The 20,301-nt window shown below is 40.4% G+C and overlaps 1 protein-coding gene across 1 annotated transcript in view; it reads right to left on the bottom strand.

Annotated features, from left to right (window-relative positions):
• Nucleotides 1-20,301, bottom strand: part of ror1 (receptor tyrosine kinase-like orphan receptor 1) — a 131,391-nt gene that overhangs the window by 36,620 nt on the left and 74,470 nt on the right. Inside the window, exon 2 of the mRNA XM_084909877.1 lies at nt 4,288-4,350. Coding sequence (XP_084766003.1) covers nt 4,288-4,350 — 63 coding nt within the window. The remainder of the gene's footprint in view (nt 1-4,287; nt 4,351-20,301) is intronic.

The following is a 20,301-nucleotide window of genomic DNA, read 5'->3' as shown; positions in this document are numbered from 1 at the left end:
CTGGAAATGCTTTAGCATGACATCACGTAGACGCAATGTATGTGTCACAGGGCTTTGCCGAAAGCTGTGAACCTGTTTCATATTTATCTATGACAACGACACACACAAACAGAAAATATTCCCCGAGTGAAGCCGTCTCCACGTTCCACTTGTTGGTTTTCATAACTTGTTTATTCAGCCGTTTTGCTACTTTGTGTTTTGTTTTACTTTTAAATTGAATTTGTCCAATCCGATTACGTTACTGTTTCTAAAAGTCATGAGACGACCATAAACATACCGAGATCGGTGGCGAGATTACGTTCCGTGTCTGTTAAGTCCAGTTTCACGCGCATTAGGCAATGATATTTTCTTATTTAACTTCACTGTGGAGCGCTGTGTATACTCAATTTGTCGCATTAACCCTCTCACGGCTGCAAAAGGTAAAAATGTGCTCTGACCTCAAGTGTGGTGCAATCTATCACTGCCGGTCAGTCAAAATGCACTGGAAGTCCAGAAATCAGTTAAAGAGAAGAAAACGCTCCGGAATTTGTTGCTGATTTGTTTCTCAAAAGTAATTATGAGTCTGAAAGCATTCATTAAAGCAGTTAGACAGCTTTTAAGTTTAAGGAGTAATAACTACGCTATTGGCATAATGTGCCTATTTCCTGATACTTGATTTGCTTCGGGCTCTGTTTCTGTCCGTAGTTTACATTTTACTGCAATTTTTATGATTTCTGTCTGTACTGAATGTTGGAATGTCAGTAATCTGGTACTTCAGGGATGTCAAATCCCAGGTCTCATACAACCCACTTAGATCTCAAGTGGGCCGGGCCACTCAAGCTCAACACCTCAGATATCTTAATATGAGACAAAGAAGTATAATTTTAACAGCTAGAAAATATTCTGGTAGCTCACTGCTCAGCTTTACTGTTGATTCAAAGAAAATGCCCAATATTTTTCCATTTTAATTTTAAATTGAAATTGGAACTTTTCTGTCATTTAATTTTTTATCTATAACTTTATTACTTAGTTGTTGTATGAATGCCCTTGGAGAGGAAATACCTTCAAATGTATAAAAACACAGTTAAAAGTCCAAAATTTATGCCCTCCTTCAGAATGTCCAAAGGTATCCATTGGGCCCGATCGGAGTCTTTGGTGAGCCGATTCTGGCACCCGGGCCTTATGCTTGGCAACCCTGTTTTAGTGAGTGGACTACGTCGTATTACTGCTTTTCCATTGACAAGGGGCTGGTCTCTATTGTACAACTGCTTCCATGAATTTTCATTAGTTGAGTTGATGGAAAATAAAAATGCTCTTTGGAGCGGCGTGCCTGCACACTTCATTAGCCGTTATAATAACTCATAATAAAGCAGCGGGGAGCAGAACGAAGAGCGAAAAAAGAAAAAGAGACAAGAGGAGAAGACAAAAGTAGAGAGGTCAAGAGGAAAAAAGAGAAGGAGGAGAAAGATGTCCTGCCAATGCCTGTGTAACAAAGCCACTCTGTATGTAATTGTCCCGTGGTGAGTGTTGTGGTATTTGGCACAAGGAGGATGCTGAAACTCAAACCCTTTCTGCGGACTGTCCCTTTAATGTGGCAGGGGAGCTAAATGGTGTCCTGTCATCAGCCTGCATTTTCCTTGCAGTAGTTTTTGCACAATCAAACGCTCACATGCAGGCACATATATGTAAACACCCGCACACCCACACAACCGCCAAGGAGACAAACTATACGTGCTCGAAAACTGCACACATTACTCAATACCTTTTCACGACATTGTATTCTATATGGTTTCAGTGAACATACATACAGTAAGGGTGTGACCGTCGGGGCTCCTGTCAACAAAACGCAGGTTCAGAAACACGAGTGGCTGCAAAGCTAACTAAACATATTCAACAGATACACTGAGGGCCTTGCACTATAGTGCTTCCAGCTTCCAGCTGTGGGTAAAGGTGAAGTTAATTAAAGCTGGGTCGCTATCCAGCAAAGCAACAGAGGAAAGGAAGTAAGTAAAGAAAAAAAATGGGTACAAAATGAAACAAAGAAACAGAGAGCAATAATGAAAGAAAGCCTGGAGGGAAATGAGTTCAGTAAACTATCATCACCCCTGATTTCAGCCCAGTAATGAGCCTCTTTCAGCACGATAACTTCCTGCTACTGATGCATACTGATAGAGCCACGCTACCTGAATTGTGCCTGTTTGGTCAATCAAAACCATCCCCGCCTGCAGACAAAACAAGGGGTGCAATCACCCTCCATCCATCAGATAAGAAACAGATGTAAGCACAGGAGGGCTGAGCACTAAATGACAAACACATATACTTTACGTTTATAGGTTTTTATATTTGATGATGTGGAAAACTAAAGCTCTCTGGATGATTTGTGTGGATCTCATTATATTTATGACTGTTTTTGAAAAATCCTTGATTAGTCAACATAATCATTATCTTCACTAAACTGCTCAGTCTTGTCCAGAAACTGGTGTGTGTCTGCTTTTGTGTACACAGAATTTTCTGTGGGAACGAAGCTGTGGGAGAGTTGGAGTTTCAAGAGATGAATTAAGCAAACCAGATGAAATGAGAGAGCCAAACTAAGGTTCGAGTTAAATACAAACTTTAAGTTGAGCATTTTCCAGTCAGTGTTTCTTTGTGAGAGGCAGATGTTTGCTCTTTTAGCCAAAGATAAACTGTGGAGAGGGGGTGCAATTTAACGGATACATATGGGCAACGACGTTGAGAAAGTACCCAGAAACGTATCGCATCCCACATACATCATACTTACTGATAAGTTTGTTCTCTTGCAAAAGCATTGAACACATGAATCCATGAATCTATCTACAAGCAGCTAAAGCAATCATGTGGAGGTTTTTGATGCAGCCCCTTCCTTGTGACCGACTTCCCCTAACAACAGTAGGCAACCTCCAACAAACCTTCAGCAACCATTTGTGGAATATACATTTTTTCTTCCTAGTGGCCTAGTGTTCCCCGCAGGTTACTCACAGTTATCTGGCCTGTGTGTTGGTCAGCAATCGATTTTTTATTACCATGCTCAAACAAGCGAGCTTGTGATAGCAAATTTTCTGGGAGTTACGAGGAGACCTTTTATTTTAAAATGTTCTTCATATCAGCAGTACAGGAATCAGAATAATGGAAATGGAAATAAAGGAATAATGTTTATTTGGAAAAAAAAAATCTAAGTAACCAAGGAAGGAAGACATTCTGGTGAAGCTCAGTTCCATGCTTAAGACGATTGCTTAGGAAGAAAAATCAGAGACAAGTGAGGGAATCAGAGTCCAACTCTGTTTATATAATGTCAGTAATCTGCGTTTATGAAATGAAAACTGTGCAAATCAAACATGAGAGGACTGTGGAGTACACTGATTATGCAGTGCAGAACCACAAGAGTTACTGTGCTGTTCCTCTGTGAAGCCAAGTGTTTTGGCCAGCTCTAACAAACAAGCCCACCCAGGGCTCCATATATGCTTGAAGCTAAAGACGCAACAAAGAATAAAATGGATGCTGTGCAAAGAGAAATTAAGTCATATGTTGTCCTTAACTCCATCCCTATATTTTGGAGAAAAACAAACACCAGCATTTTTTCCACAAAAAAAATGAATAGATTTGATGCATGTCATTTGGGCTGATTGTTCTCTTTGTTCCCAGATTGCCAAGACTTTGTGGAACAATTTAATATAAAGGAGAAAAAAAAACATATTCTAATTGTTGAGGGTCAGGGTTAGGGTTAGGACTGGGCTCATTGTGATGAAAACCTAAGACCTCAGAAGTACTCAAGTGCATGTCCAGAGCCCACAAATGTTGGTAAAAACATGAGGTCAAAATGCAAAGTGTAAGAAGATGTACTAAAAGCAGCAGCACCTTGGAGACTACACTGGTATTTTCCACTTAAGAAAGAGTAGATGTAGATGTAAAGAAATACAATGGTCCTGTAGCTGTATTTCCATATGTTGAGTAGATCAATGTGCAATTTGTTCTGTCAATTATCTGCTCTAGTGCCTTACACTACAGTGGGTTCCTGGGTTGCTGAAGTCAACCATGTGGAGGATGTGTAATTTTTAACACTTCATTTAAAGTAATTTCAACAGCACATGTGGGGTTACAGTTCAACACTGCGTGTGTTAATTTGAACTATGAACATGTCATCATCATGTTGTCTCTAACAGATGTGCTCATAGTTTTGCCAGAGTGAGCTTTGTTAAGAACGTCATGCATGGGTTATCTGTGGTGTGTGTGTGTGTGTGTGTGTGTGTGTGTGTGTGTGTGTGTGTGTGTGTGTGTGTGGTGTGCATTTACCATCGCTAGAGGTGTTCCACAAAGTGGCAGCTTGCATACTGGGATCTTGGGGGAACTCAGATCCTGTGAAGACAGGAAATGAAAAGTAGAAAAGCAAAACTTTTATTTTTAAATGCTTAAACATTAAATGCTTTAAAAGGTTGAAGAATTGATGTCTTGCATATTTTTTTTCCACTAGCAAAATGATGATGATGTTAATGCTAACTACCAGTTAGCATTAACATGGGTTGTATCTGATGCTTTTGTGTGTTTTTAGTATTTATGACATAGACAATTTATTTATGGTCGGAGACTCAACAAACTGCAAATGTTTGCAAATGTTTGCAAAAAGCAGCAACTAGCGAGGAAACTCAGTGAAAGGTTCCAAATGATTGGAAAGTTTTCAGTATCAGACATCTGCACAACATAATTAACTGTATACAACATGTAACAAATGGACATGAATTAAGTAAATTTGAATTGAAACTACAGGGTTTTTATAAAAAGTCAACATAGCCAAGTACCCACTTGAGGCCTCACACTTAAAATGAAGACTCTCACAATCCTGGTGCTTTGAAACAAGACATGATGAGAGAAGGGTAGACAACTGTTGACTCACTGGAGTCCACCTACTCCACTGATAAAACCACTGGTTGCAAGAAAAATGTTTGTATTCCCCAACTGGTGGGTGAGTCCTTATTGGAGGTTCCTGACTGTTGCTAGGTGATATTGGTCACAAAGAGGGTGCTACACTAAAAACTTCCTTAAGCTTGCTTTGGTTGCTAGCAAATAGTGTGGAAGAGGCTGATTTGCCTGCAAACACTACTGTTTTGCTGTATGTAGCGATACTCAAAAAGTAGATCACAAAGTGGAAGTAGAGGACATCTACCCAAATCAGAAATGGCACATGCCTTCTTTTAGAGTGAAAACTGGGCTTCAGCACTGCAGCCAACATGTTTCAAAAAAACTTTTATTTTGAAAGCGAGTCTCTCAGTTTCCAGTTTGTGCCACACTTTTTACAATTTCCCTCCTTTTTAGAGAGTAGTTGGCGAGTGCTTGGGCCCAAGTTATCATGTTTCATACAAACCACAATTTCCTAGTGACCAAAGCAATTAGAAAGATGTTTTTGCCAGCCGGTTGGGGGTTGCACTTTTTTCTCTATCAGCCTGTGGTTGCCACTGGATGACTGACCATTCTCTAGGCATATGTCACTGGGGCTTTATCAATAGATTTCCCAGAGACTGTCATCAACCTCCAGCAACCACTCACCAATAGTCGGGGAACACACGACTGTTGGTCAGCAGATGGTCATGGACGAGTCTCTAGGCCTGTGTGGCTGGGCCTTATTCACTTGACCCTACATTGTCACTATTATTGTCATGTTCCTGCAAAACATCAAGGCAACTTGACTTGTGTTTACAACAGCTAGTTTAAAAAAACAAAAACAATCAGCTTTACAGCTGCATTCTTTACACCTGAAAGCTATATCCAAATGTAATCCATATGGTTGTGACAAAGTAAAAAGAGGGTCACAGACTCAAACTTTCTGAGCCAGTGGCATGGACCTACATTCAAACAATGCTTAACCACAATTCTGGAGAAACTTTTCTATATAAAATACTGTGTACAGACACAAACACACTGCTTCTTAAATGTAAAATAACAGTGGTGATAACGCTGTACATTTGCTAGTGCAGATCAAAGGTTTGGGTGTACAACAGGGAGCCTATCAACAAGCCATGTGGACCTAATGCGCTCTTATTACCAGCTGAAGACAGAGCTGCTCTCTGCTTTTCATTACTGGGGAGAAGAGACAGAAAATCGGCTTCAGAGTGCAGTGCTGCAGGTCATAGGTGATTCCTAACAAATTAAACAGCCAAAAATGAAGGACTGGCAAAAAACTCTAAGCTGTTTTACCTTCACTGATTCTCAGGGCACCAGACCGCTGACAAACTTTCAGTTCACATACAACATCCCACAGTTCTAGCCGGCTACAACAGTGTGTGAGTCTGTGAAAATGTTTATGGTGAAAATGCAAGCATGTGCATGGACACAGCTGAGAATTGGCTGCAAACTTAACTATACACATGGTGCATTTGTTTCACACATACACACAAAAAATACAGAATTCCTAAACACATGTCATAAATATTTTTGAATTAACAACTTGAAAACTGACAGTGCGTGGCATGCAGGGTGACAGTCGAGGAGAGAAAGTCTGCAGACAAACAGCACCAGGAGCCTGGTGACACAGGGTCACGCTAATTGGGTGATAATGTGTCAGGATGGTAACGACTATGTGGTGGTGCTTGTGAAATGAACTGTGTTAATGAGCAGCGCTTTGGGCCTCAGCACCTGTTAGTGAGGAGTCTGGAAGCTTGGCAACAGGCTCACAACAACAGGCTCACAACAACAGGCTCACAGTTATGGGTGTTATGTTCATGACTGTTAGAGATATGTAGCAAACCCAGAGGGCAGACATAGAATCAAAATGTGTCTCTTCACTAAATTAGTAGTTCTTCTGTAATGCTACCTGATTCCACAAGCTATTCTGCACTTTTGGAGTTAGAATGACTTGCTGGTTTCTTCAAGGAGGCTACTAACAGTGTCTTATGGCATGTCCCGGCCCCACGGTGAGTCTAAATTTACTCTGTGTTCTCTACTGTTAGACTAAGAAGTCTGGAGCTCTGTGCTTTACAAAGGACAGAGGAGAGTGGACGTCGCAGCTCACTAGCTTCACCAACACAAAGCTAGCCAAGGGCAGCCAGGTGAGAGTTCAATAGAAGTGGATGGTCGTGGGAATATAGTGAGGGAAGGGGGAGGAGGACGAAGAAAAACGAGGCACAACTGTGTACTTCTGAGAAAAAAAATGTTATCATTCCAGAAAGATTTGAAGTTTATAATTTTGTTCAAAAACAAACACTTGTGCACAGCGATTTTGCTGTTATGTCTAAGGTCTACTTACTTCCTGTGTTTCATTTTTTCCCCACATTGTGCGCCCTTTAAAGAGAACACATCTGTTCTCTTTCATTAAGACAATCATCTGAAATATCTAGGAGAAAATGCAGAGCAATTTTGAGATTAGCTTTCTAATGTTTCTCAGCAGTGGAGGGGAGCTGTTGTATTAGACCTGTTTGTTAAAAAGGACCTAAAAATAGATCCCAGGTTTCATCAGCTGTGGTTCTGGCCATTGATTGAATCATGATTTGGATACTGACTGCAAGACCCATATGTACCTCTGTACTGAATCCCTGTCTGTCAATATGAATAACCAAAGAAGAACAAAAGCATTGCTTGCATTATAATATAGGGAGGAAGAAATCGTGCACATATGTGTACCAGTCAAGTCTTTCAACCATGAACAGGCTGTTTCCAGTAACATTGTCTCAGAGTTGCCAACATTTTAAATTACTGAGGTGGCAGATCAGAAAATAGTGATGAGAAGGGAAACAGAGATAAGGAGTTTCAACAAACCCAGCCTATTTTTTGCATCAGGAAATATCACATGAACATATATATCAGGTAAAGGTACCTGTGTTAGCACAAATATATAATCAGCCAATCACATGACAGAAAACTCCACCCACATTTAGGCATGTACACATGCCCAAGACAACCTGCTGAAGTTCAAACCGAGCATCAGAATGGGGAAGAAAGGTGATTTAAATCAGCGGTCCCCAACCCCCGGGCCTCGGACCGGTACCGGTCCGTGAGTCGTTTGGTACCGGGCCGCGAGAGTTGAGGCTCAGGTGTGAAATGTATAGTTTTCAGGGTTTTTATCAGTTTTCAGCGTTATTTTGTTATCGTTTACTCGGTTTTCCTTGGTCTTTTCACGTGTGTTATGAATAAATTTTCTTTTTTTCGGTACCGGTACTAGTTTTATTTTGTTGTTTTTATCCGCGACACCTTAAAGGCCGGTCCGTGAAAATATTGTCAGGCATAAACCGGTCCGTGGCGCAAAAAAGGTTGGGGACCGCTGATTTAAATGACTTTGAATGCAGCATGGTCGTTGGTGCCAGACAGGCTGATCTGACTATTTTTGAAATTGCTGATCTATTGGGATTTTTCCACAGAACCATTTCTAGGATTTACAGAGAATGGTCAGAAAAAGAGAAAATATCCAGTGAGCAGCAGTTCTCTGGGCGGAAATGCTTTGTTGATGCCAGTGGTCAGGAGAATGGCCAGACTGGTTGGCGCAGATAGGAAAGCAACAGTAACTTGTAAAAAACAAGGTATTTAGACGAATCTATCTGAGTGCCCGCGTCAAACTTTGACGCAGACGGAAGCAGCTGGAGTACAGCCAGGTGCTCCTGTTATCAGCCAAGAACAAGAAACTGAGGCTACAGTTCACATGGATTCAGCATAACTGGATAACAGAAGATCGGAAAAATGTTGTCCGGTCTAATGAGTCTTGATTTCTGCTACAAAATTCGGATGGTATGATGAGAATTTGGAATATCCTATCCTATCCTGCCTTCTATCAAGAGTTAAAGCTCATCTTCCCAGTTTCTGATTGCTGCTTCTAGTAGAACAAAATGCTGTTTCACAACGCTCAAATCATCTCAAACTGCTTTCTTGAACGTGACAGTGAGTTTGATGTACTCAAATGGCCTCTACAGTCATCAGATTTCAGTCCAACAGAGATTCATATCATAGATATGCACCACGCAAATCTGCAGCAAATGTGTGACGCTATCATGTAAATATGAACCAAAATCTTGAGAAATGTTTCCAGCAGCAGATTGAATCTATGCCTTGAAGAATTTTCAAAGTCAAAAACAGGTTCAACCCAGACACAGCAATGTGTACCTATCAAAGTGATCTAAGGAGCTTGGAAACAAAAGCAACTGGACTTCTTTAAGTTACTCAAAAATACCTCACCTCTCGTCTGAGAAGCTTGGTGGAGAGTCCAAGGTATTTAAGGCTCAGTTGGAGTTGTCCCTTAAGTGGGAAATTGACCTAGTATTGATCATGTGCCTCTTTAAACTGAGCCAAGACGTGAAAAAGGCTATTGGTCATTATCAGCAGAGGTTTTGTGTGAAGCCGTTGCATTTATGAAGTGGCTCAGCCACTCCAAAAATGCATGGCACAACACAGAAGAGACACCTCGACAGGATAAAGGTCACATTTTGATAATATTTTTACCATTCACATTTAGGCATCTGAAATAGGGATAAGATCAGGAAGTTTTGTACTACAAGAGTGCAGCTAACTTTAAGCTGTGCTTCTGCAGTTTCAAATAATTTCCATTTCAAAAGTCACAAGTTACTTTTCCAGATTTTCCAGATTTCCATATCTTCCCATTGGTTTTTATTATAGTGATGATTATCACAACTGTTAAAAACATTTTTACCTCTAAGTACTGTCGAAAGCAAGCAATTTGACTTCACTTGGAAAAATAAAACTGTGAACATATTTTCCATAGCATGTCAGAAGTGACACTTTTAAAAATTCAATTCTGGTATGGCAGTGAACGCCCATCAAAATTCTGGATACGTGACAATCTTTATAAGAGTATCATGTTCCCTTCTTGGCTGCTTTGTCATACTTTATTCACATTAAAGCTTTGGAACGTCCTCTTTCATTTGCAGCTGAGTGCCACTCCTAGTAGCAAAATATGCAGTAAATGGTTAACGTGAAGGTGCCTCTGAGAAGTCCAGACATCAAATCTCCACACAGAAAATTCCATGAGAGCAGCCTCTGATCCCCGTCCAGCTGTATTTGGGCGTATGATGATAAAAATCAGGCAGGGACACGAGCTTAACCCCCATAAAGCTCTCCGAAATTGGTGTGACTTTACTGTCGCAGCAGTGTATGGCAATTAGTGCAAATCTTTAAGCTCGAAGGCTTGGGAATAAGGAAAAGGAAGGAGTTAACAGAGAGCTAAGAAGAAAATGAGACACTAGGTTCCTCACAGGGTAAAGCTTAACCAAATCAGAAATGTTCAATTTGAGCAGTTATGCGTGGCAACTAATATGCTGTTATATGGTCTGGGGGGCTGTGTTTGGAGCCAGGGTGGTTGGTGTGGTGAGTGAGACTGATGTATGAGCTCTCCCACTCTGTTATTAGGGCCTCTCCCAAGGCCCCCTTCCATCCCTATTAGCTGGAAAACTGACCTAACTCAGGGGTTAACTGGAAGAATGGGAAACCAACCATTTTCACAGTGCAACTATGAAATATTTCTGCCTTTAAGAGATGAAAGCTACAGATGAGGAATTATAATTATTTCTTTCTACAATTTGTCTTCATCAAGTCTCTGTTTCCATTCAGCAAGTTTCTATTCCTGTTCTGTCTCTGTGATGTCAAAGAGAGAGGATGTCCTTAATGTGGTCTTCTTGAACACACCGCTACAGCTGTGGAAACAGAAGCCCCACCAACCTGCTGGTCAAGCCTCCTGTTTAAGAGGCAACAAAAAGAAGGAAGGAAAGCAGCTAGTCTCAGATACTGAATCAACGTGTAATGTAACCCCAGTTACAAAAAAGCACAATGCAATGATGCAATGCAATGCAAATCTCACAAACCCGTGTTTTATTCATACTAAACATATATGTGAATTGTTGAAAATGAGACATTTTAGTATTTCGTGAAAAATATAAATAACCGTCTCTAAGAAAATTAGGATGGGGGCAACAGAAGGCTGGAAATGTAAGTTATACTGAAACAAAAAAAGTGGAGGTTAACTAGAAACAGATCGGTAACATGCTTGGGTATAAAAAGAGCTTCATAGAGAGTTTCTCAGAATTAAAGATGGGAAAGGTTCACCATCATCTATAAAAACTGTATCTTTATAGTAAGATGATGCAGAAATACGGTGATCTCTGACCTAAAGATCATTTGGATGGAATCATTTGGAATCATTTGGAATTGAGAGATTAGTTTGATATGTTTTCTATGTTCTAAAATATGGGCAGATGACTGGGATTTGTTTTTATCTGTATTTAACACGGAATTGGGGTTTTAGATTAGTTGAATTCTGAATTGTGCAAAGTTTCTCTCTTAGAGTCCAGGAAAAAACAAACAAGCACAAAGCTAGTACTGAGCACGTCTCCTTTAAATGCTCTAATTTTCCCTAAAAACCACTCAACTCATCCCCTGCATACTTACATGAAGGAAGTAGCTGTGAAATTTTTATGTCATCTACTCTTCAAAAATGTGAAGTTTTAGACAATGTAAAGTTTGAATAAAACAGTTAATAATCCAGTAATCCTTAATGAATTATTAGCCTCATACTCTCAGACTGGAAAATGAATGAAAAGTTACAATCACTAAATGGCAACAGGCAGTGAAGAAAAAGAGTGGTGAGAAGTGAGGGAGAGAGGAAAAGTGAGGGACTACAAGGCAATTACGGATAAATTGAGTGAAGATGATTTGGAAAATGTGAGTGCAGAGAAACGACAGAAAGAGAGGAAATAAAAAAGGAGAACCCTCAAAAAAAAAAAAAAACCTCAGTAAAAGAGCCGCTCGTAAAATCGACTTTTTAAGAAGTGGGCTTCTGTCCCACTGAGCAGAGTGAGGGTTTATGTTGGCTGGAGAGTTTAGAAACCACAGTGAAAAACTGTTGACATCTAAGAATCTGGTAACCTGAGCAAAGAAAGAAAAAGGCAACACAAACAAGTAGTGGGTAATGGTAACTCGAGTGGACACGTTTCAGGTTAAGCCTTCAGTTACTTACAGCAGGTTTGTACTCAAAGTACACAACACTGTTCAAAACATCCAGGGGCTTATGTGGTCTGCATTGTGTTGAACTTGTCCTCTACTCATGTAAGAGAAGAGTAAAGTAATCCTTCATGCAGATTTGAATTTGCAGACATTTATATGCAATGTAAAGTTTATAAAAGCTGGAATAAATGATGTTGGTAAAGTCATTTTAGAATTTTTATTACAAATGGAAGTAACGGTATGACCAAAATCATAATAATCCTAAAATAAGGTGAAGCTGATTCCATTAGAAAGAGATGGGGAGGGAGTGTGTGTGTGAACGTGTGTGTGTGTGTGTGTGGGTGTGTGTGTGTGTGTGCGTGTGTGTGTGTGTGCGCGCGCTTGTATAGCTGCACCTGGGTGCTTGTGTGCAGGTGTTTGTTCCCAAGCTCGACTAAAGCGTACAAAGATATAAAAGCAGGCCTGTTTAGGAAGCATTTACTGAAGACATTATGGGGCCGAGAGCACAGGAACTACTTACTCTCTCTCTCTCTCTCTCTCTCTCACACACACACACACACACACACACCTGCATTGCATTTGAAAGTACTGCGCTGTAACCTTATATGAGCAAAGACAGGGGTGAGACACACAAGAGAGAGGAAAAGCAAGCTAGGCTTGGGAAGGGAGGTTTTGAGGAGGTAGATGACAGGAGGCAGCATGACAGAGGCCTTTTTGGATCAGAACAATAGGCAACAACAGGAAGGGCTCATGTTGCAGCAGACATTTGCTCCAACATGTAAAAAATTGTGGAGAAAAAAAGGCACATTGCTTCCCATCAAAAAAAAAAAAAAAAAAACACCAAAAAAAGAAAAGACAAAGTGCTAAACAGGGAAAATGGTTTAATTCAAGTTAAGAATACTAAAAGTGGAATTACTGCTTTGGCTGAGAGGACATTCATAATAAATTTTGGGTAAAGGTTAATTTCTTCGTTTATTTGGGTGAATTATAAATAATTTCTGAGGTCATGCACAATTTACTTCACTTATTTCAAGTGAGAGTAATGTGATCACTTCTCCAGGGCCAAGATGTATTTGTTGCGCACACATAACAGTCACCAGCTTTGATTTGTATGTTATTAAAAAACATCAAATTTGCAGGCAGCATAGTAGTGCACTGCCTCCTAGAAGCTAAAAGATTCTGGCTGAGGCCTTTCTGTGTGGACTCTGCATGCCCCAAAACTAGAGCTGGGCGATATAAGATTTTTTCATATCACGATATGCTTTTTTCATTTCAGGCGATAACGATATATATCACGATATAAGCCAAATAACTATATTTGTAAGATTTAAATGTGCCGTTGCTCACAAGTAAAATGTGAAATAATCAGCAGCTTGTTTTGATTTAAATATTTATTTCCCATAATAAGTTCAATAGGGTAGATGTACTGAAAATGAGGCTTCAGTTTAGGCAAAATAAAGGCAAATATTACAAACTACACAAAAGGTAGCCGCTAAAGCATTTAAGTTTCAAAATAGAACAAACAAAACAGACTACTAAATTGTCAGTTCCACTTAGAAACAAAATATTAATTCTAAAAATAAATCTTTACAGAAGAAGAGACAAAATTGACTAACTTATTTAATATTGCTTTGGAAGCGCTGTCTGAGAGAAATGTTTATGTCCAAGGAGTTGGTAACGAGGATCCATTTCCTTCATTGTCGACCGTGTTTATTGGTAGCATGTCTTTAGCAAGACAGTAAGCTATGGCATTCGTTATGTTGCTATGTCTCTTAGCTTTTTTTGTCATATGGTAAGACGCTGGAGAAAGCTGACTCAATTGACTGTTGCTGCTTCGCAGGGATTCCCCTGGTTGTTTTCGACGACGAATTAGCGCTTTCAGTCAGAGATTGAGCGTGCTCTAGTGGGTGGCACTGCTTCAGGTGATAAAAAAGGTTTGTTGTATTTCCAGACTTTGTGGGAACATGCTTTCGGCACAATTTACAGTGCGCGTTACTCTGTTTTTTGTCAGACTTCAAATAGCCGAAATACTTCCACACTACGGAACTTCTCTGGCCTTTCCTTTCGACAATCTCTCCGGCATTGCAACCGTCATCTGTGTTCTCTTCGGTAACCTGGTCACCCAAGCTCTCTAGTTGGCACACTCATTTCCTCCATTACCCGGCCGCACTTCGGCTGGCTGCTTCCCAAACAAATACACATGTGCGGCTTGGCACTTGAGCTGTACGTAACAAGTTACGTGACGTGACGCTGCGGCTGTGGTAGGTTCGGCTCTGTGCTGCTTAATTTGTATTGGCTATTCATTTTTTTATAAGAGAGGAAGAGAGAGAGAGATGAGGTCTATCGCAATAGTTTCATTTTTCTATCGAGAAAAAGTTATTTCACAATACATATCGTTATCGTTCTATCGCCCAGCTCTACCCAAAACCTGTATTTGAGGTTAAATGATGATTCAACACTGGTCTTACATGTGAACATGAGTGTGAATCATAGTTTGTCTCTCTGTGTGTTGACCCTGTGATAGATTGGTATGTCTCACTTATGACCAATTTCAAGCACACCGTAAAGAAGCTGAAGGTTACACATATGAACAAGTAAAAGTGCTCAAGATGTCAGTTCTGCAAAAAATGATCTGGCAGTGTGAAGCTCACATCAACAGTTGTCATTTGATAGAAAAAAGCTTGTGGATGAAGCTGAGTAAACTGTGATGCAACATTCTTAAGACAGATGCTCTTTTGAACCTGCTGGAGAAACTGAACTTTGAACTCTCTGCAGGTGAAAAGCAAAACAGGAATCTAAACCAGCGATCCAACATGATTAAGTTCTTCAGGACTCCTCTGTCTAACCCCACAAAAGTTAAGCAGACTGCACTGCATGCAGCTTCCCTCCAAGAATAAAAAAAGCAAAACAACCAAGTGCAAGAAGACCATATAATGTATACTGATAGTATTTTGCAGTAATATTAAGGGCAGGATATTACTGCAAAATACTATGGTGGCAGCTTGCAAACGTGCATTTTCGCCATAACTAGCAGTTGTGACTAAGTACATTATTGGAATTATGTTTTTTTGACAGTAATATACTTTTTATGTGGTAATTCTGCAATCAATGTACATATTTGACACAGAGCAACATCAAAAAAGTACTAATCTCTTAAAGTGTTCAGAATTGTGACCCAACACATCAGACTACTGCTGCCAGTCTTTGAAATAGGATAGGCAACTCAAAAAGGTCGAGGAAAAACCCGCAACATGTAAACTTGACACAGAAAGGTCTCCATCTCAATTGCAAGGCCAGCTGCGCAAAGCATCTTTTATATTCTACTGTTTTGTCATAAAAGAAACCTTTTAAGTAGCGTCGTGCTGTGCTGGTGGTTCTGCAGAGGTCCTTCCCCACGGATTAAACAGGCCGACGCGAGAGCCCCTGCTGTCCCTGTAACGGAAACCATGCTGATCTTTAAGGCCCGGTTAGTCCATTTTGGGCGAGGCTCCCCCAAGCTCCTGTTACCAGCGATGTAAGCAGACTAGCGAGGAATGTGCATGAGCATGTTACCACCTACTGTGAGGCTCATCTGTTTTCACCTGGCAGAGCTGACACAAGTGTGTGCACAAGAGCTCAGCTTTCTGGAAAAAGTGATTGCCTTCAAGCAGATAGACAGAGCGCTGCGACCCTGACGTAATCTGTCTGCTCATCTCTTCGCGGAATGTGAACAGAGACATCACACGCTGTGCAGAAAGAGCACCGAAATACAGATATGAAACATAAATGGACGGACATAAAGCACAAATGCTCATGTATGTTTTATATCCATTTTTGAAGCGTCTGTCAAGGGTCATGAGCGGAATCTAAGATTTAAGACCTAAAGCCAAAGCCAGTCGGGCTGTCTGCATGCAGGACATGAATACAGACGTCTCACTTGGCTTTTGAACGTGACTTTTCTGCTAAAAGTGTATCATGTGCGCCAACAGTCTGAATGGTGTGAATAATAGCCATGCCATTTTACATGCCAGCCTCTACAAATGGGTGGGGGGCTGGGGGTGATTTGTATGAGTGCTCAGGTGAAGCCAGGCAAACACACACACACACTCCATGAGCTCACTGACAGCAGTCTTAAATTCCTTCAGAATGACAAATTTGAAAGGAGAGGCCAGCGCAGATGGAATCTGGGAAGAACAGGATGATGCCGTCAGATTTCAAACGTGACTCAGATTTAGACATCATGTGACAACAGTTGGGCCGGGCGCCATTCCAAAAAACTGTTCTTTATGTCTGTCTGTACCTCCTCACTCGTGTTTTAGTCATCATTTCAAAAACTCTGAGACCCGAATAGTGAATTTCTCAGTTTGTATTTTCATCAATTACAAAAATAAAAATACCAACTACTCACATCATTGTATGTGCTTTTTAAAAGGAAACCACCAATTTTACAAACCGGATTCTTTCAGGCATGCTTTCCCTTTCCAGAATCTGAAAGCTCTGTCACTTTTTGTAAAAGTCGCAACACCTCTCATCCAAGAGGCCTTTTCAGTTCTGAAATAACTAGCAGAGCATCCCAAATATTTAACCCCTAGTTTACACGTGGTTGTGAGGGTCGTTGACTCACTTGAACGAGAGGCAAAACGTCTTCATAAACCTAAAGACGGCCATTTATCTTCTTTTTAAGCACAGCCAGACAGCAATCCTGCTTGCAGCAGTCGTGTGGACAGGCAAGTACAAGATTACAATTTCCGCTTTTGAATGACAGTCTGTGACTCCGCATGTCTATCTGCTGCAAGGGCAGACAGACACACCGGCACAAGCAAAACATCTCCAGCACGTGCTGATATATCAATTCAGCGAGGGCACATCAGATTAAAGATGAAAGCTGAAGTTTTGGTTTATTCAAGCTGTTTTTACTTTTCCCTTTTCCTGCAGTTTACACCTATTATTACAAACATGCTGCATCAGTTCCATCTGCAAGCATCTCCAAAACAAAAAGGGCCATACATCTTCAGTTAAGTTACAAAAAATGTATTAGCAGAACAAAACTGGAATTGATTTTTATTTTATGGTGAGTCAAGTGTGTACGAATACATTGCCATACCTGCATATTCAACGCAACTTAAAACTACCCAAATTACGCTGTTTGTTGTCATGCTTGTATGTATGTATTGATTTTCAGTGTTGTGCATATGGAAATATTACTTGGCTTCTACTGTCACTGCTGTGGGTATGAATGAAAGGTGAGGTACTTAAAATTAAAACTGGCCCACGTGAATGCCAGAATACTGTCACTGTAGCAAATTATGAGGCATGCAGTGTTACAGATCCCACATCTGAAAGGGGCTGAAAAAAACCTGTCTGATTATATTACGTAGAATGATTTCTTTATGGTTGCATATGCCCCATAATGTTAAATATCATGCTAGGCTTCATTTCTGTACTCTAGTCATCTACCTGTGGCCTGTGAATTTTCTTTTTAACACTACTGTGCTGAATATGGACTGTTTGATACACAGGCCACTGCGTGCCTGCTTCTGACTCCACAGATAAACTGTGCTTAGTAATTCTTGGATGCCTGTGGGAAACTGGGTGTGAGACTTGTCTCCATCAACTTATAACTGAGTCAGCTCCCAGTAACTGACGCTCGAGGAGATACTCTGCCGCAAAAAACCTGACTGCAAGCCAGAAACAAAGTATGACAAGGAAAGGAGGGAAAATGAAAACAACAAATAGTGGCAAAGAGGCGGCAGAGACCAGCACGGCAAGAGATGAAAGTGTGAGGAAAAACATCAAGCGCGCAAGAAATATTCATTCCAGTGAAAATGTCCAGTGTTATTCTTATTTCTTGGTTTTCCAGCCCTATATTAAAGACCGACTTTTGGCAGCCAACACTGAGAGTCTGAGGCAAACAGAGAACCTCTGAGCGTTTCCAGCACGCTTCTCTGTCAATCATGCAGATCCTCTATAGGAACTCTCTGCTTGTTGTAGGTTACAAAAATAAACACCAGCATTCTTCCACTTGTTTAGATGAAAAGGTAGCCAGCTAATGAGGAAGACAGGAGGACGGAAAGGAGAAAAAAGGGACAGCATAAAAAGATGAGTGGTGAAAAGGAGATGGGGAAAGATCTGAAAAAAGAAAGAACTGAAAGCATGCCGGAGAGACAAACGCTCCGCTACTGTGGTAAAATAATTTTGAGCTGGGGGACTAAACTGCAAACCATAACATAAAAAACAGATTACACATACATCTAAGATGTAAAACAACAAGCCTCGACTGTCCTACCATGGTAAGTGGACACTTATAATATTCAATTCAGTCTATTCAATTCAATTTATGGCATGCCAAATCACAGCAACAGTTGCCCCAGGATGCTTTGTGGTACTAATAAATAAATCTTATCTTATCTTATCTTATCATTGCACTGGCATGCCCCAAATTGATGCAATCCTGTAAAAGTTTCTGGCTTATTTTCACATAGTGACTGCCAGCAACCACCAGCAACCAGTTGCCAACCGGTCAAGGAATGCTTGTATTTTGTGGTTTTCCATAACTTTCATGCAAAACTTATTATATAAAAATAGAGAAAAAAAATTGGATCATCAAAAGTTCTTAACATTTTCTTAAATTAGAGTAAATAAATAATCCTTATCATTGCAAATACAGGAAACTAAAAGCTGGGATTGAAATAAAACCAGAATGTCAATGACATAGTAGTTCGTCCTGCTCAGATTATTGTCCATAAAAATACAAATGTGGCCCTGAACTTGAGCACAGTCGAGATAAAGACCCATTATGTAATTACTGTAGGCAAGTTTTACTAAAATCTAACCAATACTCCTGGAGAAGTAGCGAATCTTATGAATTATGGACAGATTGACTGTCTCCATGAGGCTTAAGATCATTGGTCATTTGGCCAGATGGGCTAAAAAAAAATTTTTCCAAAGCAAAATCCCAACACACACAAATATTAGAAAACACCTCCCCAGTGTATTTCCATGTTTTTAAAGGAAATCTATGGGCCAGAGGATCAGACTATGGATCTGTCAGTTGGTCCTTTTTCCAAACCTTCATAAGGTATCACTAGAATCCAATTTCAGCTAAAAAATAGTATTTGATTATAATTTTCACAACTGTGACATGAAAGTAAATTACCAAACATGTAAAAGAGAAAAATAAATAAATAATAAAAGACATTTTAAAAGAGAGGATTTAGGTAGGGGGCTTTAACGGGGAGGATTTGTCAAAATGGATGAAATCTACCATTATGCACACACGTACAAAAAACCAGATGGACAAAGTGTGTGTTTATGTGATCATACACTATGTGTTAGAGAAAGAGAGACCCTGTTTTTTGATTCCCTTTTGTCTCATTTCTGATGTCAGACAGAGAGGTGAAGACACCTGCTCCGGATTTGCTCAGATCCGGTGGGGGTGGGGAAGGGGGGCAACAAAATGTGAAGAAGAAGAACAAAGCAGAAATTTCAAGCAGATGTAAGTGACGAAAACTGTAAAGATGATATAAGGTAAAGCTGACAATGTGGAAACCTCATGGAATTGGAAACGTATCCCGGAAGATTTTTCAAAAGCAAGTAGCAATCGGAGGAAAAAGAAGGAGAGCCTTTATAAGGTAACATAGCAGAGACAGTTGTGGGGTAGACGGTGCCAAATGCAGCATGGAAAAGTACAATTTATGCAATGATAATGGATAATGCACGGGGCCTCGAAGACACAACTGAAAAACAGCAACTGATGCTGGGTGGAATCTTGATGTAGTATTTTTATTGGATGCAACTGTGCACTGACTAAAAAAACACTTCCACTCAAGTAATCCTTGTGGATGAAACACAGGGTTTAAATAAAATCCAGGCTTTCCAAATCCATTCCCATACCTACCACCTACATTTTTTTCTTAAATAAAATCAGAAGAGAAGCTAAAGTGCCAAAGAAAGACACACAAAATCTGCCACAAGAGACAAAGATGAGCATTAACTCCGACATTTCCAAAGCTTGTCATAACTTCCATCTCGTTCCACTAAATGACTGGTGCGGGGGCTGACTAAGCACATCTCGTAAAGCATCCCAGTTTGCTTCTCCAAAGACAGTCTCACCCCACCTCCCATAAACTGTTTCTCAAACAAACACACTTCATAAGTGATCCACCTCCACCCCAGACGATGGCAAGGAGTATAGGGAGATGGCGGCACTGGGGAAAAAGGTGTTTAAGGAGCACTACAGGTAGGGCTGCCACAAACGATTATTTTGATAGTCGACTAGTCACCGATTACTTTTGCGATTAGTCGACTAATCAGATCATGCATCCATTGGACGTACAGCGTACAGCTTATTGCACCAGCAGCATCTGCTCTTATATAACTATCATTAGCTTACAGCTT

The sequence above is a fragment of the Perissodus microlepis genome, chromosome 17, assembly GCF_051167445.1.
Source record: "Perissodus microlepis isolate ML-2025 ecotype Zambia chromosome 17, ASM5116744v1, whole genome shotgun sequence".
Taxonomy (NCBI): domain Eukaryota; kingdom Metazoa; phylum Chordata; class Actinopteri; order Cichliformes; family Cichlidae; genus Perissodus; species Perissodus microlepis.
The sequence above is the reverse complement of the archived record's forward strand: the minus strand, read 5'-3'. Positions and strand labels throughout refer to the sequence as shown.